Below are 22,033 nucleotides of genomic sequence, written 5' to 3'. Positions count from 1 at the left end.
CCTCCTGCACCGGCCTGGGTAGGCCAAGCCCTCGCACGCGGCTGCTGCCTGAGTGAGGAGCAGGGAGAGGGACGCGCTGAGCCTCCAGCGCTGGAAGAGGGTGTGAAGAACACTGGAGAGCAGCTCTGTCATCACCAGGACCGAGTGATTACATGTGCTAACGGCATGCCCAAGTGGCCCCTCTCCCAGTCAGCTTTCAGAGGCAGAAGTGAGACTGCAGGTGGTAGTTGGAAAGTCTCTCAAGTCTAGCTCTCCAGAAGCTATCCATTATCTCAGTATACTCCCCCAAAGCCTTCCGATGAGATCACATGGCATTACAGACACAAAGCAGAGAACAGAGCTGAGGAGGATTTCGCTTTAATCTGTAGGTGCTAAATTACAAGCAGGAAAGACAAATACCACTACTAGCCACTTGAACAGATCGGAGTGAAATATTCTGAGGATGCTCCCACAATCCAGTAGAAGACAGTGGACCTCGGAGGTCCATTTGCTGGGTTTTCAGAATATTGTTCTTATTGTTTGAAACCGGCAGTTTCAGGGAAGAAAGTTCCATTGCCCGTTGCTGCAATCTACTGCAATCATCTTACTGTCAGAAAGTTCTTATTTCAGGCTATTGTGATTTCCAGTTGCTGTGATTAAATAGCTTTCTTCTTATTCTTTCCATATTGAGGATCAAGGCGTTTAAACAGGTGTTAAGCTTCCTCCCTGAAAGAATCTGTCTAGTCCGTGAAGGTAGCGAAGATTTAGACTTCTCGAAATAAAAAGGTGTAATTCTTCAACTTTTCTTCATTGTCTTTATTTCTCTGCCCTTCAGTAGGACCTCCTTTTAGGACTTTGAAGGCTTCTTCTCATCTTTACACAAAGCCATACAGAACAGATGCACGTCTTGCAACAATTTAAATAAGTCAACTGTACTTCAGAAATAATTCCTCCACTGAAACAGTCCACCTATGACGTCAGTACTAAAGTGCTGAATCATACTGCTGTAGATAGGAGTTCAAATTCTTGTTTGGCCCAATTTTTCTAGCCAAAATTTTCTGATCTATTTCTTTTTTATATGTGTCCTACCCTAAAATATTTGTTTTCATTACCCCACTCAAGTAATTTTGAACTTCAATGCCTCCTGCTCAGTTGTAGCTACAACTCCAAAGTTATAACTTATGCAATACTGGTGGGGAAAAAAAAAAAGTCTTATCTGAAAAAAACTGTACCAACCTAAAAGAAATTGTGCTGCAGAGCAACTTTTATATTTATACTCTCACCTAAGCCATTATTATACCATGTGCCACCACTAAGATGATGACGCCATAAGCAGTCACACACTCATTTGGCAAGGCCATGAGATGACGAAGAGGCCACGGAAGAGGCCACGTGCTGCACTGAGATATACTCTAAAACCATTAAGTTATCATCGAAGATTGAGGAGTCTTTGAACCCAAGCTCCACTGTTTAGAAAGGCATGAGAACCCGAAGACATACAGTTCTATTTCTATACCCAGGGCCGGGGCTGGCCGACTTGGTCCATAAGGGCTCAGAGAGTAAATGTTTCAGTCTCCGTGGGCTCGAGTGTCTCCGCCACAACTCAACTCTGTGTAGCAGGAAAGCAGCCGTCGATAATAGAGAACGAATGGATGTGGCCGTGTTCTAACACAACTATCTGTCAAAACAGACAGTCGGTCGATTCAGCCCATGAGCCGTCAGTTACGGGTATGGGGCCCGTGGGCGTGTTACACACTTCACGTCTGCGTGTGTCAGTGGGAGTGCACGTACGTGCAGCAGCACACCACACCTCTGCCTGCCTCTTCCCACTGCCTTGGCACCATCACGGGCGTGTGATGGGTGCAGGCAGATGGGGCCCCGTGTTGAGAAGCCTGCCGTTTAGCGCTCTGTGGTCGACCTCTCGAACTTCTTCATGACTATATATTGGCACTTGTGTTTTGTCAGGAAAGTCTGAGGAGGCAGTGGCGCTGCTGCTCGGGTCCGCGGTCTTGTCGCTTCACTGCCTCACAGCAGCCCCGAGACGGTCCTCAGACACCTGTTCCCCTGCAGTTCCCTCGTCTGGCCCGAGCTGTGTTGTGATCCTGCCCTGTGTCTCGGGTGGAATCAGGTCATGGGGGTGGCGTGGGGGTGGGGTCGTGTACTGCTGTCATGCTCTGCCTCTGACAGGAGCCCAGATGTGAACCTGGAGAAGATGGGGTTGAGGGTGTGTGCCCCTGACATCACAGGGCAGCACACAGAGGTGGCTACATCCCTGCCTCCGACAACACCCAGTGGCCTCAATATACAGCCTCTGCTTACCCTGATCCAGCTACCAGGTAGGTCTCCCCACTACTCACCCCACCCCCCACCCCGGGGAGCCCTGTGCTGGAGGTCATCCCAAGTTAAACAGCAAACAGAAAACACCATAACTGGGCGAGAGAGAGAGAGAGAGAGAGAGAGAGAGAAAGGGACAGGGGGAAAGAGAAAGGCTATAAAAGAAAGGAAAATTTTTATATTTTAATACCTTTAAAACATCACTTTTCCCCTACATTTGAAATTACTGCATTTTCTGTTTATACTATGCCCTGATCAAACCTTTTAGCTCTGAAGAATCACCTTCGGAGATTCATCTACCAGAATGGAAGGTGACAAAGAAACTTTCACTACTTCATCGGCCATAACCTTTGTAATGGGCTTCCAGTCACACTCCCGAATCTTAAATGTAAGACTGAATTAATTACAAAATTTGTCTTTCAGACTCTACAGGGCTCACTTCAGGATATGACTATTGGGGTTGCGACATGGTAGCCATTTTCCTTCAGACAGTTGGCTCTAGGATTAATTCATATTTCTTTAGAATGATGCTGACGCACCTTATAAATTCAGAGCACAATCAAAATATATGTGTGAAATTTAATGAGACAACAACAGATAAAGAAAGTTGAAATTTTGCTGAGATATCCCTTTATCTCCTGTTAAAGAAGATCAAACCATAACATTCTGACACACAAAAATGCTCCTATCTGTCTGTTTCTAAAAAAAACAGCCATAAAACAGACATTGTTAAGATGGTCAGAGGAGTGTGAATATGGGCTTGGCATTATCAGATATTAAAGAATTATTGTTGGTATTGTCATGTGTGATGACGACCTGGTGGTTATGAAAAAAAATATCCTTCATAGATGCACACTGAGGGGTTCATGAGTGAAATAACATCATGTCTGAGATCTGCCTCAAATACTTCAGCAAAAGGAGCAATGGGGGAAGAAGACAGAATTCGGGAGAGAAGAGGAAGAAACAGACGACAAAGGCGACAAAAAAGACGAAGGAGGAAGAGAGGAAAAAAACCAACAAGATCGATGGAATAGAATTGGCAAAATGGTGAGCCTAGGTGATGGAGATGTGGGAGTTCATATTAACATTCTCTTTGTATGTTTTTAAATTCCAGTAATGGAGTGTGTGTGTGTGTGTGTGTGTGTGTGTGTGTGTACCTGTTGCTTGCAAAAAATTTGTAATAAAAATCAGGGTACAGATTTTTCATACTCCTCCAAACCAAATGTCTTTTTTTTTTTTTTTTTTTTTTTTTTTTTTTTTTTAGTTCAAGAAGCGTCCTCTCGGGCTGGCAGGGCCGCTGTATGCTGATGTGATACAAAGGAGTTGATGGGAAGGATAATCCGCCCATGGGTTCCTGACACAATATAAAGAAGAAAAGGAGAAAGTGGGAGGAAGAGATCGCTATTGTTAGTCCCCTAACCCTTCCTTCTAATTATGCCAGAGTCAAGGCTCGGGTCACAAAGAAAATGATTTTGGTGCTCAACCATTTGCCCTATTTTGTAGACATCAAAAAAGCTCTTGTTCTTACCACATTCCAATCTCACAGTTTCCCACCTACTTTAAAAATGTATCAAGAGTCCAGATTAACAAAAATATGAATAAAATGACTATATTACAAGGAACACTTTGTTTGTGAAGCTAGAGATGGCCTTCTTGTCATGCTCAATTGCGTGATGTGTAACACTCTAAAAGTTAAATACACTTTATATTATTATAAGTATTTCAGATAAATGCTCAACATGCCCAGCTTTTAAAAGTTGAATGTAAATTTCTCTCTTGAGTGCAGATGGTGGGCAAGCAAAGGAGCTCTTTGGTCTTGCGGACAGAAGGTCAGGTCATGGCTGAAAGACCAAAGAACAATTGCTGCTTTGCTCGTCCAGATCATCCTCGGAATGAGACACCACTCCTTTCTTTTCAGAAACTGTCTGTTTGATACAAAATAGTTACAAAGAGTACCTATAAGATTTCCTCACATTCTGTCCAAGAGAAAATGGTAACGAGCACATCACATCACAAGCATCTTGTAACCGGTCCAAGGTTTTATTCCTAACCCTCTGACCTCCTGAGAAGGCACATCTTTATCTAAAAACACTGGAAATCATTATGAAAACTGCTAATGTTTCACTATGTAGCAGGAAATGGTTTACAAATGGAAACGGCTCCTTTTAAAATCCTGCAACCTTAGCCTCCACATCATTGCTGGTTAATTGCCAAGAGCTATAAACTCTGAAAGACAAATACTACAAACACTTCTACACGTTATTCATTTACAAGTGATATGCTAATCTTATTATTCCTATAGTGTTTTTTTTCTCTCTGGAACATTATCCTGTAATTTTAAATAACTCAGACACTCTTCCTATTTGTTTTTCCAGTTAGTCCAAGATGTTATATTGGGCAGATGCTATAAAATACTATTACAAAAGTATATAATAATGCTAGTGAGCAAACCAAGATGATACCCTTAAAAAAAAAAGTCATAATACATCAGGAAAGGAAAGGAAAGGAAAGGAAAGGAAAGGAAAGGAAAGGAAAGGAAAGTTCCGTTTGGTGTGGTAGTCTTAGTCCTTCAGTCGAGGACAGAGAGGATTTTCAATTCTACTATCAGGCACGCCCCCAACTGGATGCCATGAAATAGTTTCATTATCCGTACATGTTAGTAATGAAAATTCTGAAAATTAAAGTCTGAATATAGCGGCACAAAAGCAGAATCTGATTTTGGTTGTTCAGATGTTAACTTAATGCCAGAGATTTCAGCTATGCCTTGAAAAACTTTTTGTACTAAATTTCATTATCACTTTCATTTTTAATACTTTTCCCAACTGTCTCTGTGTCATCTGCATAGAAAGCTGACGGGGTTGAAAGGGAAAATATGCTGGAAAGTATAGTAAAATGCCTTGAACTAGAAATATGTTTTGAAAAAATTTACCAAGAGCTACCTACTTTTAAATTGTGGTGTTTTTTTAAAAAAATATTGACACTGAGAACTCATTTTAATGGAATAGATTTATCAATCTGCTTTTGCTGAATATAAAGAATGAGAGCCTCCAATGTTCTGTACTGTAACATAAAAATAGAAAATCCAAAGTGAGTCTATTAGAATTGCCTCTCCAAAAACTTTATCCATGTCGACAATTAAAATTGGAGTATCTACACGATCTCAACAAAGATATAACATAAAACATCTGTTCAGCTGAGATTGAAGTAAGCAGCATTTTCCCCTAACATTTCTAATTTCCCTGTATTTAGGCAAACGTATTCATGGTTATCTTAGTTAAAACTGGTTTCACTCTGCCAACAATCAATTTGATTGACATATTTACATATCAACTCATCTCATCTTACAAATTTTAAACTTTTTCACTTAAAATTGGATTCAAGTTGGCATCTTTCAAGAACTTTATGTACGTATATTTTAGGTTCAAACTGTGCATTAGAACATTTTTTTTTTTTTTTACTTTTGTAAGTAATAGATACACATATCCAAATGTATTATTTATGACCTGTCAGATTGGGATTTTATATGCATGCGGCTGTATTCTCACCATTTCATGTGAAAGGTGATAATTTTAGGCAACTAGAAATGAAATTCTTTTAATAGTATAAACTGGATTGTTCCATTAGTTAGAAGCAATATAATAGAAATAAATAACTTACGTCTTTAATTAGGTCTTTAATTGCTGCAGTTACCCTTGTCATCTCTTACCTGATCTTTCATTTCAAGATCCCTTTTAGTTTTTGCTCTGTACTCTCTGTGCTCCTTCTCTGCCTCATCCTTCTCCATTTTGGTTTTATTCAACTGATAGCGCATTTCCCCACACACCTGTTAGATTGTAAAAACTACATCAATAGCTGCTGGAATCTACCAGGCAATGCCTGCAATTAGATCTTTTGGTGCCCCCTAGAGGTCATATAAATAAAATACAATAGAACTCTTCTAAGAATGGCATTTTCTGTATAGAATATTCAATGTATTCTGTTAAGATGCGAAGGCAGTATCAGGTACCACTGAGTTTAACAACTTCAGATTACAGATAAAGAAATGTATTGAGAAATTTAAGTAATGTGCCCAAGATTTTTTGTGGGAAAAATCGTTTCAATTGCATGCTATTATCCAAAATGCATTATCACCTCAATCTTAACTAGGTGAAATCATTAAAATATTAAGCTATATCAATACTCATTAAAATTATTACAGTTAAACAGACATTCTATAAAAGAAAGGTTTCCCTTAAAGATTTGATCAGTTAGGCTTTTATTCAAGAAATTTATAAAGGAATTTTTCTCTCTGCTAATAGGCTATATGATCGGTATTTACGTGTACAGTGGTCCCTAGTATTCACTACAGTCTCTTAGATAACATCAATCTTATGCACAGTGCTATGCACTTAAATTAAGAAACACTGTCTCATAAGAGTCATAGACTGGAACCATGCACACTCTGCATTTATAACTGTAGCATTCAACATAAAAGGAAAATATACATTTAAGTGAAATGATTTTAACATATCATTAAATAATGAACACACACAGCATCCTAAAAGTGTTGTGTATCATCCCTTACACAATTTTTTTGTATAAATTTTTTTTTTATACAAGGGCTCTACACACAGGTAAATATATTTGGTAAATGCAATTCAGCAGATAAATCTAAAGAAATTATGAGCCTTTGAGATAACTGAGAACCTGTAAGAGATTAACACACACGTCTGTTAATTCAGTCTCTGATTTACAAATACAAGTTTTTAAAAATTATGTATCATCCAATGGTTATAGGTGCTTGAAACCTTTCAATTTTGGTATTTATCCAAAAATACAATCAGAACTTTTCTAATTAGTTTTATCATTACTGAGATATTAGAATCTTATAAAACCTCCATCTATCTCCTATGCTCAAACAAACAAAAAAAATTTTTAAAAATAAACCAATCTGACAGAGGAAAAAGTCAGTAAGTTTCTCCCCAGTGGCCCTCAAAATACTAGGAAAAGAATACAATTACTGAAAATTCTACTTGAAGTTCAAATTCAAATGCCTTGAATGTGTCAGAGCTGACCCCTCCCATTTCAAAAACACTAGTAATTTATAAAAAGTTATTAATTTTAAAGCTAAATAAGGTTTAAAATGAAGAATGACAGAAAAAAATTAGAGGGGCCCTAATTCCCTTTCCTTCTTGGTTCTTCACTATTCCAACCTATTCGATGTATATACATGAATGAAATGAAAAAAACCAAATTGACGCCAGGAAATAATAATTACACAGCCATGGTGTTTCAAACCTAATACCAACATATAATTATTGTGTAATAATAAATGCCTAGGCATTAAGTTTTATTTAAAATTATTTTATCCCTTAATTTTATTTTTAAAGTTCCCTTGCCTTACTGCTTCCACGTTAGCATCTGCTAAGTTTATCCATGACACTTGAATTTCATCTAAAATAAACTAACGAATTAAACTGAAGTAGAATGATTTCATCTCAGGGTTGGAGCCACCTCAAGGCACCCTTCTGATGCTGGAGTGTTTTTTTGGACAGTTCTAAAGATAGAAGAGGCATCTCGACTGTACATGTTTCAACAGAAAGTTCTCTCCCTACAATGGACTGAACACTCACCACAGCTTTCTCCCTAAATCTGGATTAACCACTGTCACCCCTCTATCCCAACTCCCTTACATTTACCCTTAGCCTCCACACAAACACGCTGATGATATTGGCAAATATGACAGCTTTAAACCTCTATATCGGCTAACTTGAGTTTTAGAAAGCAAATGGAGAATTAAAGAAATTCAAGGGAAAAAAAAGAAAAAAATGGGCTTTGTTTCTTCTATATATTAAAGGCAATTGCAATTACCAAATTATAAAGCAACATTGGCATTACAAATGTGTCAACATTTAGGAAAATATGTTGATAGCTAAAATGCGATATGAAAAGGGTATACATTGCAAACAAAATTATCCGTGTACATTCTGGTAAAAAATATATCCATTTAATTTATTACATCATGCGTGCTCACACGTAGTTTCTTAGTTTTAAGGCAACTGCTTACTGATATCTACATGGACTTCTCGTGTTTCATAAATATGTACCTTACAGTGGCCAGTTGAGACTATTAAACATTTTAGTTCTTGGTTCACAAGTTTGTGATGCCCGAAGTGCAGACACTGTGATGTTTTGAAGTATAAATTTAAGGACCAATAAAATAAGACACTTAGTGTGAGAACCTTGATATTGAAGACCAGGTATGAAAAGGAATGGGAGGTAGAAAATTTTTTATTTTAAGCACACTCTTGGTGTTGTATATATATATATGTCTTTTACTGTTTTTGTGGGGACCAAACCAATGCTATCTCTGGCAAACATTTTTCCTAACTGTCTACTTTAGAGATGCTGGGATTATCACACATTCAATGACTAAAGTAGTGACACTTGCTTAATGACAAGTCTGTCTCAGCCACTTTGAGTTCTTCATGGACATTATTTGTGTCTAATTCATCTTTGTATTTTCAGCACTCATCAAAGGGCCTGCCAGTAATAAGTAAATGTTTGCTTAATGACCATTAGGTGGACCTTTACTGTCTGAAATAACAAAACCTTTCTATTCCGTGCTTCTTTCTGAGTTTTGTGCATTAGAAAAAATTATAAACTAGAATCTCACTTTGTACCTTTGTGACATCCATTTCCTTGGAAGCAAGCTGGTTTTGAATTTCCTCTAGTTGATTAATAGCTGAAATCTTCTCTCTTGTAACCTTTTCAACCTGGACCTCCAGTTGGGCAATATTTTGAGACAGGGACAATATCTATAGGAGGAAATAAAAGTCCTAAATGATAATGGCATTTGACAAAATAAATATTGAGAACACTGATGACCCAGCCATAAGAAAGAATGAGATCTTGCCACACGCAACAACGTGAGTGGACCTAGAGACAGTAAGTCAGAGAAAGACAAATACCGTATGATCTCACTCACTTGTAGAACTTAAGAAACAAAAGAAAGGGGAAAAAGAGACAAAAAAACCCACAGACTCCTTACTACAGAGAACAAACAGGTGGTTACCAGAGAGGAGGTAGATGGGGGGGGAGGGGTGATGGGTGAAACAGGTGAAGGGGATTAAGAGTGCACTTATCTTGATGAGCACAGAGCAATGTATAGAACTGCTGAATCATTGTATGGTGCACCTCAGACTAATAAGACGCTATGTAAAAAAAAAATCTTGAATTAATAGTCTTCACGTGGCCACTGGGTTCACTCTTAGATCATTTCTCTGTGGATCGGGTATGTCCATTTTTCCACCTCCTCCACTCACCCGTCCCCCATGACTCAAATATGTACTTCCTTCCCATTTATTCCTGGGTCTCTACCCTCATTTGGGGAAATACATAACAAGATGATAAAATCAAAGTTTGGGTTGAAACTTTAAGGTGAAAAGTTGTGGAAGAGGCTGATACAAATAAATTTCAGGGGCGATGTCAAGCAATCAGAGAAGTCTTGAACTCTTCTCTCACATGGAAGGATAAAAGGACTGGTCGGGAGAGCTGGAGAGGCAGATCTCTTTAGAGAGAGCAACTGAGATTCAATGGATCCTACTCTCTTTCCCCCCAACACCAACAGAGGAGGCTCTATGCACTTCACTTTGCTACACAAAACCACCAGCGCTCCTGTTATTTCCCCTCTCAGCCATTATCCCCTCTCCTCCAGGAAGTTTCTTTGACCCCCTTGTTCCCAGCACAGAATAGGAGCCCTTGATGCACTCAGGGTTGCTATTCAGCTATTGTGTCCTGGGGGGGGACATGTCTGCTGTTTGCAGCTGACATCCACTCTCACGGATTTGCTGCTCATGCAGTACTGTGGTTTCATATCTCGACTCTCACTCCGGTGTGTGGCTCCCACAACAGCTTCTATATATCTCCATCACACCGCAAGGTCTGCACGCTTCCAACGATGTACTTATCTCACTATGTTTAGTTGTCTGTTTCCACGTTAGACTGCAAGTTGCTCAAGGGCGTATTCCTCACCAAATGTTTGAGGAATGGATCACTGGAATAAACAGCTCTTCTGAGGAGCACTCCACTCTACGGATCTCAGGCTCTTAGTTTTTCTTCTCAGGGTGAGAAATGCTTTCTAGGTCTTAGATTTAACCCATTTTACAGTTTTTTTGTTTGCAGTTACATTTTACTCTGCTCCAGTAAGTCAAAATTTCCTAGACTCTTAATTTCTTATTTGTATTAGCAGCTTTGACATGAAGAAGAAACGCTACCTTCCTCGAGAGTGAAACACGCAGAGATATCTATCAGTTTTTAATCTGGTAAACAAGAACTCATAACAAAATTGAAATAACATTTTAAATCTACCGTTGCACACTGATATGGGTGTGAATTCAGTTTTCACAACTGAAATCAGTAACTCGGATTTTGTGACACAGATCAAGATTGCCTTTGAATTACATAACGAACTAAAGTTGACACATATGAAATAATGAGCCCTGGTAGCTATTTTCTTTTTTTTTTTTTTTTTTTTTTTTTTAAATTTTTTTTTTTCAACGTTTATTTATTTATTTGGGACAGAGAGAGACAGAGCATGAACGGGGGAGGGGCAGAGAGAGAGGGAGACACAGAATCAGAAACAGGCTCCAGGCTCCGAGCCATCAGCCCAGAGCCTGATGCGGGGCTCGAACTCCCGGACCGCGAGATCGTGACCTGGCTGAAGTCGGATGCTTAACCGACTGCGCCACCCAGGCGCCCCTCTGGTAGCTATTTTCTAATTAAATGGTAGATACATTCATTAACTTTTCTGGCGATTGTGGGGAATTGTGTATTTCACTTATGGTTTGTTTACATGTCCTTCTTACGGTCGAAAGATTGGCTAAAAGTCCAATTTGCACATAAAGCTACTTTTACTAATACCCAGCTACAAATGATTCTAATTCACATTATAATCTGAACTTGAAATTGAAATTCAAAAGAAGTTAAATGCAGCAAATAACAAGATTAATTTATATCCTTAATTTGAAAATTCAGGTTCATGAGTATCCATATTATGAATGTAATTCTAGCTTCTCTGGAACCATACCACAGCAGCAAACTTTAATTACCAGCTACTAAAAATCATATTTGTGTGAAGATGTATCTTATGGTAAACATACTAACATTGGTGGTTTTTGCAGTAAATATGCAGACATTTACCTGCTAACTGTAAATTCTGAGTCAGTTTCTATAATAAGCGTGTAACAAATCACATTCCTTCCATCTGACTCCCTCCCTCTGCCACCCATCACTTCTTCCCTGTGCCCACTACCTGTCTGCTCCCTCCTGTCACCCACTTCCTGAGGCCTCTGCTCCTGTTGTCACACCTCCTTTTTCCCCACGCCCACCATCTGGAAGTCAACATTACACCGCAGGAGCGTCTCCATCCACATCTGTTGCGGAGACACAAGTAACACGGACAGCTGCAACACTGCTGGATGTCCGGGGCGTTGACATCAGGCAAGTCCTTTAAACTTTGACAGGGGCAAGCAAGAGACAAGGACACCCAGGCTGGGACAGCTTGATGGAAATCTCTATACAAAGGTGGTCCCTAGTGCACTGAACACAGTAGAAAGTGGTACTCACTATACAACGGGTGCAAGAGTTAAGAATTCTAGTGATGGACTATTATCAAGGGAACCAACTGAAAAAAATGGGTAGACCATAGGGGGCGCTCAATAAATATGATCAATGGCCCACTGAACTAACAAACCTAGGGGCTCAGTGCAGCCAAGGACCGTAACAGAAGACAGCAAACAAACTCACAGCAAGTCCTGCTCATGGGGGAATGATTCGAAATCTGTCTAGGTAGAAGACATCTGCTCTCCAAGAGCTTCCCACACACACGAAATTTAATGAGAATGAGTAAGAAGAAAGAAAAGAAAAAAAGAACAAAAAGAGAGAAGCAAAGCCTAAAAGTCTTGCAAGCGTTCCTTACTGCTAGGAAATGGGGGGCGGCGAGGGGGGGCTCTTTAGCACAAACTACAGAGCTCTCCCAGCGTTTGGATGAACTGTTCTGTCTCCCTCTCGGATACACTTCCTGTGCTAGGCAGTGGGATACACGTTCTCTCTTTTAATCCCCTTGGAGAAGGAATTATATGGGATTAATTTTTCAGTTGAAAAAAAATTCAGGAGATTCTGAAAATCCAGAAATTTGCCTACGTGCATTCAAGCTACTGAATAAAAAGGAGAGCCAGGCTTTATATTCAAATCTGCCTGCTTTGCTAATACGCAGGTGCAAGAATTCCATCCTCTCAGCCTACTCCTCTTTCTGCGCAGTAAGAATGATACTAGCCTCAAGCTGAAAGCCATTAAATGTCCGCTCTAAGCGAGGTATATTAGGTACTTCCGAAACACTCTTATTTAAGCCCATCAGTTCCTTGAGTAGATCAACTCCATTATTTACTCCTCTGAAATCTGGCGAGGTTAAAAGAATTGTTCAAGGTCACACAAAGGTCAAACTGGATTCAACTCTGAATCCTTTGACTCCAAAGCCACTTTCTGCCATTTCCTGGTGACAGCACTTGCCAGAATGTAAGAAGCACTTTCAGCTCTTCATTCAGACACTTTACTTAGGGCAGGACCTCGAGATGAAATGCCAGCCAAGGCTCACTGAGGGCAAGACACATGACTGGGTCTCAGCCATACATTGTACTTTTGTCGCCACTTTTGCTCCTGGAATAATTATTAGTGTTAAGAAAGAGGCTGCGTTATACAAGAGCACCTGGAATGCTGCCTGGCACTCTCGGCCTTCCTTTGTCCTTCCTTATCAGGAATTCTCACCACCATATTTTTTTCAAGTGGAACCGCTCAGCAGGGCTAAAGGTTTCCACTGAACAGCCCCCAAATTAAGAGTCTCCCAGGCGTGACTAATAGCTGGTCTTTGCTATTGGTCCTGTTCTTTGTCACACGCACAACACTCACTTCACAAAGTCCCCTCCCTCCACGCCTTATCCTTGTTGGTTCCAGCCAGCATCCCTTCCCTCATGCTCTGTATTTCCGAATCCTACTTACAGGTCCATAGGCCACCTTCCTCCCCAGATCTTCCATGAGCTCAGGCAGACACAGACCGTTCTGATCCTCTGAATTCACAACCTCCTAGTCACATGATTCCAATGGCACAGGGCCTCTCTTCTTCCCCTGTGTTACACTCATTCATTCAACAAATTCACATGGAGCACATTTTATGTGAGTGGGATGTGCCAAGCAATGACGATGTTAAGCGACCACACATTCAGGGGACTCGTGGTAAATTGGGGGAGACAAACAATTCAACAAGAATTTACAATTAACTGAGTCACAGGAGACCATAGGAGAGACTCCGAATTCATCTCTGAAAGTAGGTGGTCTCAAGAAGAACTCGGAAGGATCACTTAGGAAGGACACAGAGCAGAAGATTCCTCTAAGCAAGGGGCAAAGCACATGGAAACTCCTGAAAGAAAAATAGTAGAGCAGGATGGTGGTGATACAAGGAAAAAGGTGAAGGGAGATGAGACTGGGAAACCAAAGACAGCCAGAGAAATGCAGAATCTGTGTGCGATGCTAAAGGATCCAAAATCTTGTCCAAGGAGAGGCAGGGAGACAGGAAAGGATGTCAAAGCAAGAGACTGACATATTGCCTGGTTCGTTTTAGAAAGACCATCCTGGCTGTGGCTTAGGGGTGACACGGGAAGCAAGGAGAGTGCTCGGGGCTGTAGAAGTCATCCACGGGTGACGATATGCATGGCAGGGAGACAGGGCAATGGGAAACGCCTAGGTGTCTGAATCTCTAGAATTTGGTGACTTCGTGATGAGTAGGGTAAGGGAGAGGATGGAGACAAAAATGCCAGCGAGATTCCAGAGTTGGGCAATCTCCCGTAGGAGAGGGAGCGTGGCAAGAGAAGCTGGTTTAGGAGATCACTAGAGAGCTGAGGATCTAGGAATTGATGTCACACACATGAAACCGGGAGCCACTCTAATGCCAAAGACATCAGAATATAATGCTCTCTGCTAAACTCTAGAACTTTCCATCAAGTTGCTTTCTGGATGCGTTTCCTTCATTGTCTCAAAGGCACTTTAAACTCTGAGCAAACTAAAAGGCACACATTATCATCCTCCCAAATCAAGAAATCCAGAGAAATCAAGGAAAGAGAACCTTTCATTTATTTATTTTCTAAAAGTAAGCTTCATGCCCAGCACAGAGCCCAACTTGGGGCTTGAACTCACCACTCTGAGATCAAGATTTGAGCTGAGATCAGCAGTCAGAGGCTTAACCAACTGGGCCACCCAGGTGCCCCGGAAAGAGAATCTTTTAAAGAGAATAAGAACTGGGGCACCTGGGTGGCTCAGTCGGTTGTGCGTCCAACTTCAGCTCAGGTCATGACGTCACAGTTCGTGAGTTCGAGCCCTGCATCGGGCTCTGTGCTGATGGCTCAGAGCCTGGAGCCTGCTTCAGTTTCTGTGTCTTCCTCTCTCTCTGCCCTTCCCCTGCTTGTAGTCTCTCTCTCTCTCTCTCTCTCTCTCTCAAAAATAAACAAACATTAAAAAAAATTTTTAAATAAAAAAAAGAGAATAAGAACTAACAAATATTTGCTAAAAATAGCACAAGGAGGACATAGCAATGGTAATTCCACTGGCTGTGGGCACAGAAGCTGAAATGCAGGGGCTGAAGAGGTAATCAGAGGAGAGAGCATAAAGACAGCATGTACAGACAGACCTCTCAAGAAACTGGACCGTAAAGGGCAAGAGTAAGGAGGCACATGGAATTACTGAGGTGGTTTCCAACCTGGGATACACACTGGAGTCGCCTGGATCCAGTCTCCTGAATCCTACTCACGGTTATTTTCACATATTGGTTTGGGACGCAGACTGGACAATGAGATTTTGGAACTTCTGTGGCTCCAAGATTGAGAACCATTGGATTAGAAGAAAGATTGTTTCTTTCAATGGGTGAGAGAAACTCGAGGGGACTTTCCTGAGAAGGAGGAAGCTCCCTGAGGTAGAGGGAGAGAAAGGGACTGAGAGCAAGGGGAAAGAATGAGCGCAAGGCCTCTCCCATTCTGACAATGTTGTGTTGGGATGCTGGTGAAATCGTACTTGAAGGCACAGGTGAGGGGAAGATAAATATTGAAGTGGTTACCACTCACTGGCTTCAGTTTTCTTTGTTAGGTAAGTAAGACTCTGCTGAGAATGAGGGGAGTGTGGTATAGTAGAGAATTTGAGGAGAATAAAAGTGATTTACAAGAGTCTTTGGGGGTGCCTAGGTGGCTCAGTCGGTTGAGCGTCCGACTTCGGCTCAGGTCATGATCTCGCAATCTGTGAGTTCGAGCCCCGCATCGGGCTCTGTGCTGACACCTCGGAACCTGGAGCCTGCTTCAGATTCTGTGCCTCCCTCTCTCTCTCTCTCTCTGCCCCTGCCCCCCCCCAAAAATAAATAAACAAAAAAAAAATAGTCTTTGAAAATGGGCCCAAGATACCATCATTTCCACCGGGACTACGATAATTACCTCCCACCTGATCTCCAGGCATTTATTCCAAGTCTTCTTCCAATTTACTGACAGATGGAAGTTCTCAAATAGAAATGGCAGCATGACGCTGCCCAATTTCAAGGTGTTCAATGGTTTTCCACTTGGTTTGGGATAAAACCTAAAATCTTTCACATGGATTTTAAGGTCATTCCTGCTTTGGTCCCTGCATACTGCTCCAAACTCATCTCCCACTACTGTCCCCACGTCCTATGCCCCAGTCACCTGGGCCTCCTCTAAATTCCTAAAAAGTATGATGCTTGCTAGCTTCAGAGTCGGGGGGGTGCTGTTTCCCTGGGTCTGAAACTCTTCCCCTCAACTCTTCACCTGACTACTACTCATCGCTGTCGAGTCTCATTTTGAAAATCTCTTTCTTGGGAAAGTCTTCCATGGCTGCCTAGACTAGGTCAGATTTTCTCACCGTACCCTATACTGTACTTTTTTGCCTTTATCACAGTGGTAATGAAAAACTCATTTATGGAAGTGTGTGTTTAGTGTCTTCCTCTTCCCTCCTCTGTAAGCAGCACTGCACTGGTCCTGGGACACCCACACCCCCAAGCCCTCCAGTTACTATCTGTTGCCCCATGCTGAGTGAATGGGAGAGAGGAGTGCATGGCAGGACTGCTGGAAAGCAGCAAGAGCACCGTGGACACTCAGGCCATGATACACCTTGGTGCCATCCGCAAGGCTCAGATCACCAATTCTGGCCGGAGAAGGTAAAGTTTGATTGACACATAGCGGGCTTTCCACAGGCACACTTTTGCTTTTTTAAAGGATAAGACGAGGGAGTTTACAGTAAATGCCTCAGGCACCCGTAAGACTTCAAATTCACTGGACAGAGTTGGTGATTTTTCTCTTTACGCATCCTCAGGATTACATTGCCTTGCACATAGCAGATACTCAGGAGAGACACGTGCTGAATAAGGTCATTATCACACACTAGAATGTTATAGCACAGCATTCAGGGTACAAGCTGCGAGTTGCTGTAAACACAACAACAACATGTAACTGCTGTTTTGGTCATTTCATGGACCACATCTTGCTCAATTTTACTCTGTTATAGCAACTTGAAAGCTAGGTTTCACTTATCTCTGTATTCCAGTTCCTTTTTTTTTTTTTAAGTTTATTTATGTATTTTGAGAGAGAGAGTGAGTGAACAGGAGAGGGGCATAAAAGAGGGAGAGAGAGGATACCAGGCAGGCTCCACGTTGTCAGTGCAGAGCCGGACGTGGGGCTCGACCTCACAAACCATGAGATCATGACCTGTGCCAAAATCAGGAGTCAGACCCTTAACCAGGTGCCCCTCTCTCTTCCAGTTTCTTACTGTTTCCCAAACACTGCCCATTTCAGGCCAGCTGTTCTTTTGGCCCTTCACTTCTCCCTTCTATTCATCCATCCGGTTATGTTCATTATTCATCGGGTACCTGCTTTGTACCGTGTACATAATCACTTTTCCTTGGCCGCTTGGTTTCTTATATGTGTTTTATCTTCTGCAAGTCTAATTTGAGAGTGGGGGATAAAGTGGGGGAGTCACTGCTCCTTGACTTCACCCAGGTTGAAATAAAATCTGGATATATCCACAGAGCACCTCCTTTCCTCTGAGAAACAGGAGACAGGGACTCAAACAGAATGGAGGGATCAAAGCAAATTTTACAATTTCACAGCATGGAATCGAATTGACTGTTTTATTTGGAGAGGTCCGAGAATATACCTTTTCTCGAGAAATACATTGGAAAAATGGAAAATGTTTCTGAACTCTAAATTATAAGCAATTGGCTACTTACAAGATTTTTAAAATTTAGAGTTCACTCAAAAATTGTAGCCTACAGCATCATCAGTGACATCACCACAAACATTTCTGCTGCAGGGCAGGGAACAAACTGAATCCACAGGTACCTTTGATCCCAGGTCCTCCTTTTCTTTTGTTAGGTCCTTTTTCATCATCTCTTTCTCAAAGGCCCTTTTTTCTTGCTGCGATGCGAGTTCTTTTTCAAGTCGCTCTTTCTGCCTCTCCAGTTCGTTCTTCAACTGTTCACATTGGATTAAAGCCTGCCAAAGTAAGATGGAGGGAAATGGGGTCTTAGAGTTTGGAAAATGTGAGGGGAAAATGAGATAATTAAGCCTTGATTTTACTTAAAATCATCACAACTCGCTGTAAAGCCCATTAGAAGAATTTTATACTCGTTTGTCAATACCAATTACAGATCTAAAATACTATTCAAATGGTACATTTATTCACATATTTCAATTTTCATAATTAACACTGTATTAACTAAGCAACTAAAAGAATTCAGATTAATGGACCCTGATGAAGGCCACAGATGAGTCCAAATTTGGAAAAGGGCATCAGAAAACTCAAGCATTCTCATATTATATTTCAATTATATATCATGTTTATACTGAATGAAATATGTGAGTCTCCAGTTTAACTGATTTTTCATTTGCTCCTGGTTAAACAGATCAAAACTGAAAATGGAGATGAGTTGGTTATTACATACAGGCATCTATTTTTAACATTATCAAATAATTGAGGTTCCTGAAACTTGATTAACTAAAGTAAAAATTAGGTAATAATAAAAAGTTTAGACAAGGAAAGACTCAAAAGAGCATTTACTACCTAGTTTTATGAACTAAGAAGTACCATTTTTCACTGCTGGTATTTTACGAGTCCGTAATTGTTCTTAGTCTCAATTTCCCACTCTGGATTTCTAGAAGCAAAAACTTTCTAACTTCCTTTCGACTACATTCACAGTGTCTTTATGTGTAACACCCAACAATAAACTAGCTTCAAAATCCCAATTTTAAAAAACCCCTATACAGCTAAGGTGCTTGACAGAAAATCTGAGTCATTCTATGGTGTCTTATTCCAGTGGCTCTTATCTAATATCCAATATCCACCTCATTCAACAGCTACGTTCCCCTAAATTGGGAAGCCAAGAAACCCAAGTCTCATATGACCTACAAACTGTGTAAGTATGTATCAAGTTACAAGTGGGATAGAGTCACATTTGTTGTCTCAGTAAGCACCACAGGCTTTATGCGTAGCTCTGCTTCCCTCTGGAGAAAGCTACAATAAATACAAACAATAAATAATCTAGGGTATGACAGGTGAATTTTCTTCTCTTCATCTGGAAAGCGTGAAATCCTAATTTCCTTCAAACTCTTCTGGAAAGTTGCTGTACTCCTAGTTATAAAATACGAGGGTAAAACTTAATTGTCTCAGATTAACTGACAAGCATATACAGTAACTGAAAAATGATTCTCCCAGGGACTTGGTCCCAAGTCCAATTCTAGTTGAGGATGCCTGTAAAATAAAATTTTACATTAGATTTTAAAAGAAGTGAAAAAGCATAGTTTTTCTATAATTTAAGCCCTTAGAGCTTGATAGATTATGAATTTCAGATTTCTGTGCTTCAGAACACAATTGCTGTTGTGAAAAAGATTTTCTATGAACCTAATAAAAATGTTCATAACTTTTGCAGATAGAATACAACTGGCATGAAAGAATAAAATGACTTGTATATAAAGCTTTTTCATTGAACAAGAACTCAGGAGTCAACATTATTAAGCACAGGAACAGCAGAACACGACTGCTGAAGGTCTAAACATCAGGTTAACATGAACAGCAACCAAAGAATCACTTCCAAGAAGTCGGTACATTCGGGAACAAGGAACAGTAAATGATCCTGACAGGATAAGAGGCCTAAGCCGAGGTAAGACGTTATAAACACCAAGTCCAAAGCAAGAAGTTGTAAATCACTTAAAAGCAATGCTGAAGCCTCTGTTTCTGTGGATGGCCTTCTCCTGGTTAGGACTGGCCACCACGGAGAGGTGATGATGAGGAAGTGTGAAGGCATACTTTTATTTGTCTTGATTTTCATATCTATGCCTGGTCACAATGAAGAAATTAAGGATCAGTAACACTTGTACTTAGAAAAGTGATTTAATCTTTCTAGAGGTATCTCTCTTACCACGGACCTCACACACTAGATAGATCACAGAGAACTAAACAAGTATTTATACACTCTTTCCATTAAAGCTTCCCTGTTTTCTTCCAGGGCTCCCTCTCCTAGTTTCCGGAATCCCTCCCTGATTCTGCTTGTCCAACCATCTGGTAAAGGCGTAATAACTGAATTCTCACAAGTGAGGTCAGTAAATGGTCAGTGACAACTAACTGAGAGATGTCCAGAGGGGACCAGGATGATTTGGGGCCTGTAGCTGCCATTGCTCTCAAGAGGGTGGATTCTTCCTGTCCCTGAGCACGGCCCCTTTTCGGTGGCAATGGCTGTGGCTCTTGAGGAGCTGAATTATACTATTCCCCCACCCAGTAGACTCAATCCTCAAGGGACCTTTTCTCTTCTGGGACATTTCTTTCATTTGTGGTTATTCTGTGCTGGCCACATTAACACCCTTTTTAAGACATAATTTATTGGGCTTGATATGCCCAGCTCTAGTTTTATTAAACCAACAAGTTTTTTGGGGTCAAAACATTTTCCAAATGGGGTCTTAATGGGGTCAAAACATTTTCCACAACAAATTTATATCTCGTCAACTAAATTTTTCAAAATAGGAAATCTATTTTAGGACACATGAAAGTCCTTCCCAAGTGTTAGAGTTGGGTTCCTAGAAACCTTCGTGATCAAAGAATTCATGATTCAAGAATTCAAGATATTATGAGAAATAAGAGAATTCACACTTAAAAAAGTAAATTTAAAATTCACGCGAAAACTTGTGACACTGTTTTCATTTTGATGAACTACAGCCCACAAAATAAAAATGATTGTCAACATGTTTTAAGCATTTAACTTATGAATAATGAAAAGTATTGATTTTCAATTTATAAACCTGCTACTAGAAACCTATCAGTCTCTATCTCCCATTTTCAAGATGTTTATGATTTTTTTTTGTGGAAGATAATCTACGTATCAAGAAGCATATGTTCTCTGCCTGTGCTTGTGATCAAATGGCCGATTGCTTTCTGATCTTTATACTTTAGGTTTATTTTTTTTTTTTAATTTTTTTTTTTTCAACGTTTATTTTTTTTTATTTTTGGGACAGAGAGAGACAGAGCATGAACGGGGGAGGGGCAGAGAGAGAGGGAGACACAGAATCGGAAACAGGCTCCAGGCTCCGAGCCATCAGCCCAGAGCCTGACGCGGGGCTCGAACTCACGGACCGCGAGATCGTGACCTGGCTGAAGTCGGCCGCTTAACCGACTGCGCCATCCAGGCGCCCCTATACTTTAGGTTTATAATTTTCACCTTTCTGACTCTACTATAGTGTAAGAAAAATAATAAAGGAAAAAAGTTGGGGGACATTGATTCAACCTCCTGGGTTTTTTTTTTTTTTTTAATCTTCCCTTGGAGGGTTATCTTCTTATAGAGATGGTCATGATAACTTCATGCCAAAGGCAACAATTTCTCTTCAAATAGAAGCAAGCAGGTCTGAGGCCTGGTTAACCTCTTCATCTTGAAGTTTTACCAAGGCATCACTACAAAACTTCTGCTTTTCCACCCTCATTTTTTGAGGTTATTTTTTTTCCTCTATTTTAAAATTATCCCTGGTTGTAAGGACTTGCAATTTCAAAGAAAACCAAAAATATTTATTAGTCACTTACTATGTGCCAAATACTTTGCTAAATAGCTTACATGGGTCAATTTTTTTAACACTCTTGTTAAATTTTAAATAGTTCTTTTTTAAATGTTTATTTATTTTGAGAGAGACAGAGAGACAGAGTATGAGCAGGGGAGAGGCACAGAGAAAGGGAGACACAGAATCCGAAGCAGGCTCCAGGCTCTGAGCTGTCAGCACAGAGCCCAACGCAGGGCTCGAACCCATGAACCGCAAGACCATGACCTGAGCAGAAGTCAGAGGCTTCAATGACTGGGCCTCCCCAGGTGCCCTGAATTTTAAACAGCTGTTATCACTCAGGTGAAGAAACTGAGCAGCTTTGAGACATTAAGTAACTTGCCCAAGATCACAGACCTAAAAAGTGGTAGAATAGAGTGATTCCACAGCTGAATCTACGCATGGCATTACAACTTTCTCGTGTTATAGATTTATTTTCTTATAAAATCCTTAGGTGTTTTCACTGCCATTGTCAATGTAAGTATATAACATAAAATAATTCCATGTACTTACTTAGAATGCAATATGCAAAATGGAACACTAGATGGCAACAACAGTCAAGGAACTAG

At 40.5% G+C, this 22,033-nt stretch overlaps 1 protein-coding gene across 1 annotated transcript in view; it reads right to left on the bottom strand.

The window, feature by feature from the left end:
* SDCCAG8 (SHH signaling and ciliogenesis regulator SDCCAG8) overlaps positions 1-22,033 on the bottom strand; it is a 247,737-nt gene that overhangs the window by 155,534 nt on the left and 70,170 nt on the right. Inside the window, exons 10-12 of the mRNA XM_047077091.1 lie at positions 17,733-17,885; positions 8,976-9,110; positions 6,020-6,136 (exon numbers count right to left, since the gene is read on the bottom strand). Of these exons, the coding sequence (XP_046933047.1) occupies positions 6,020-6,136; positions 8,976-9,110; positions 17,733-17,885 (405 nt within the window). The remainder of the gene's footprint in view (positions 1-6,019; positions 6,137-8,975; positions 9,111-17,732; positions 17,886-22,033) is intronic.

The sequence above is a fragment of the Lynx rufus genome, unplaced genomic scaffold (assembly GCF_022079265.1).
Source record: "Lynx rufus isolate CCGP_SWC_20201006 ecotype Redwood Valley unplaced genomic scaffold, mLynRuf1.p SCAF_15, whole genome shotgun sequence".
In the NCBI taxonomy this organism is placed as follows: Eukaryota; Metazoa; Chordata; class Mammalia; order Carnivora; family Felidae; genus Lynx; species Lynx rufus.
Note: the sequence above shows the minus strand (reverse complement) of the source record. Positions and strands in the feature narration are given on the sequence as shown.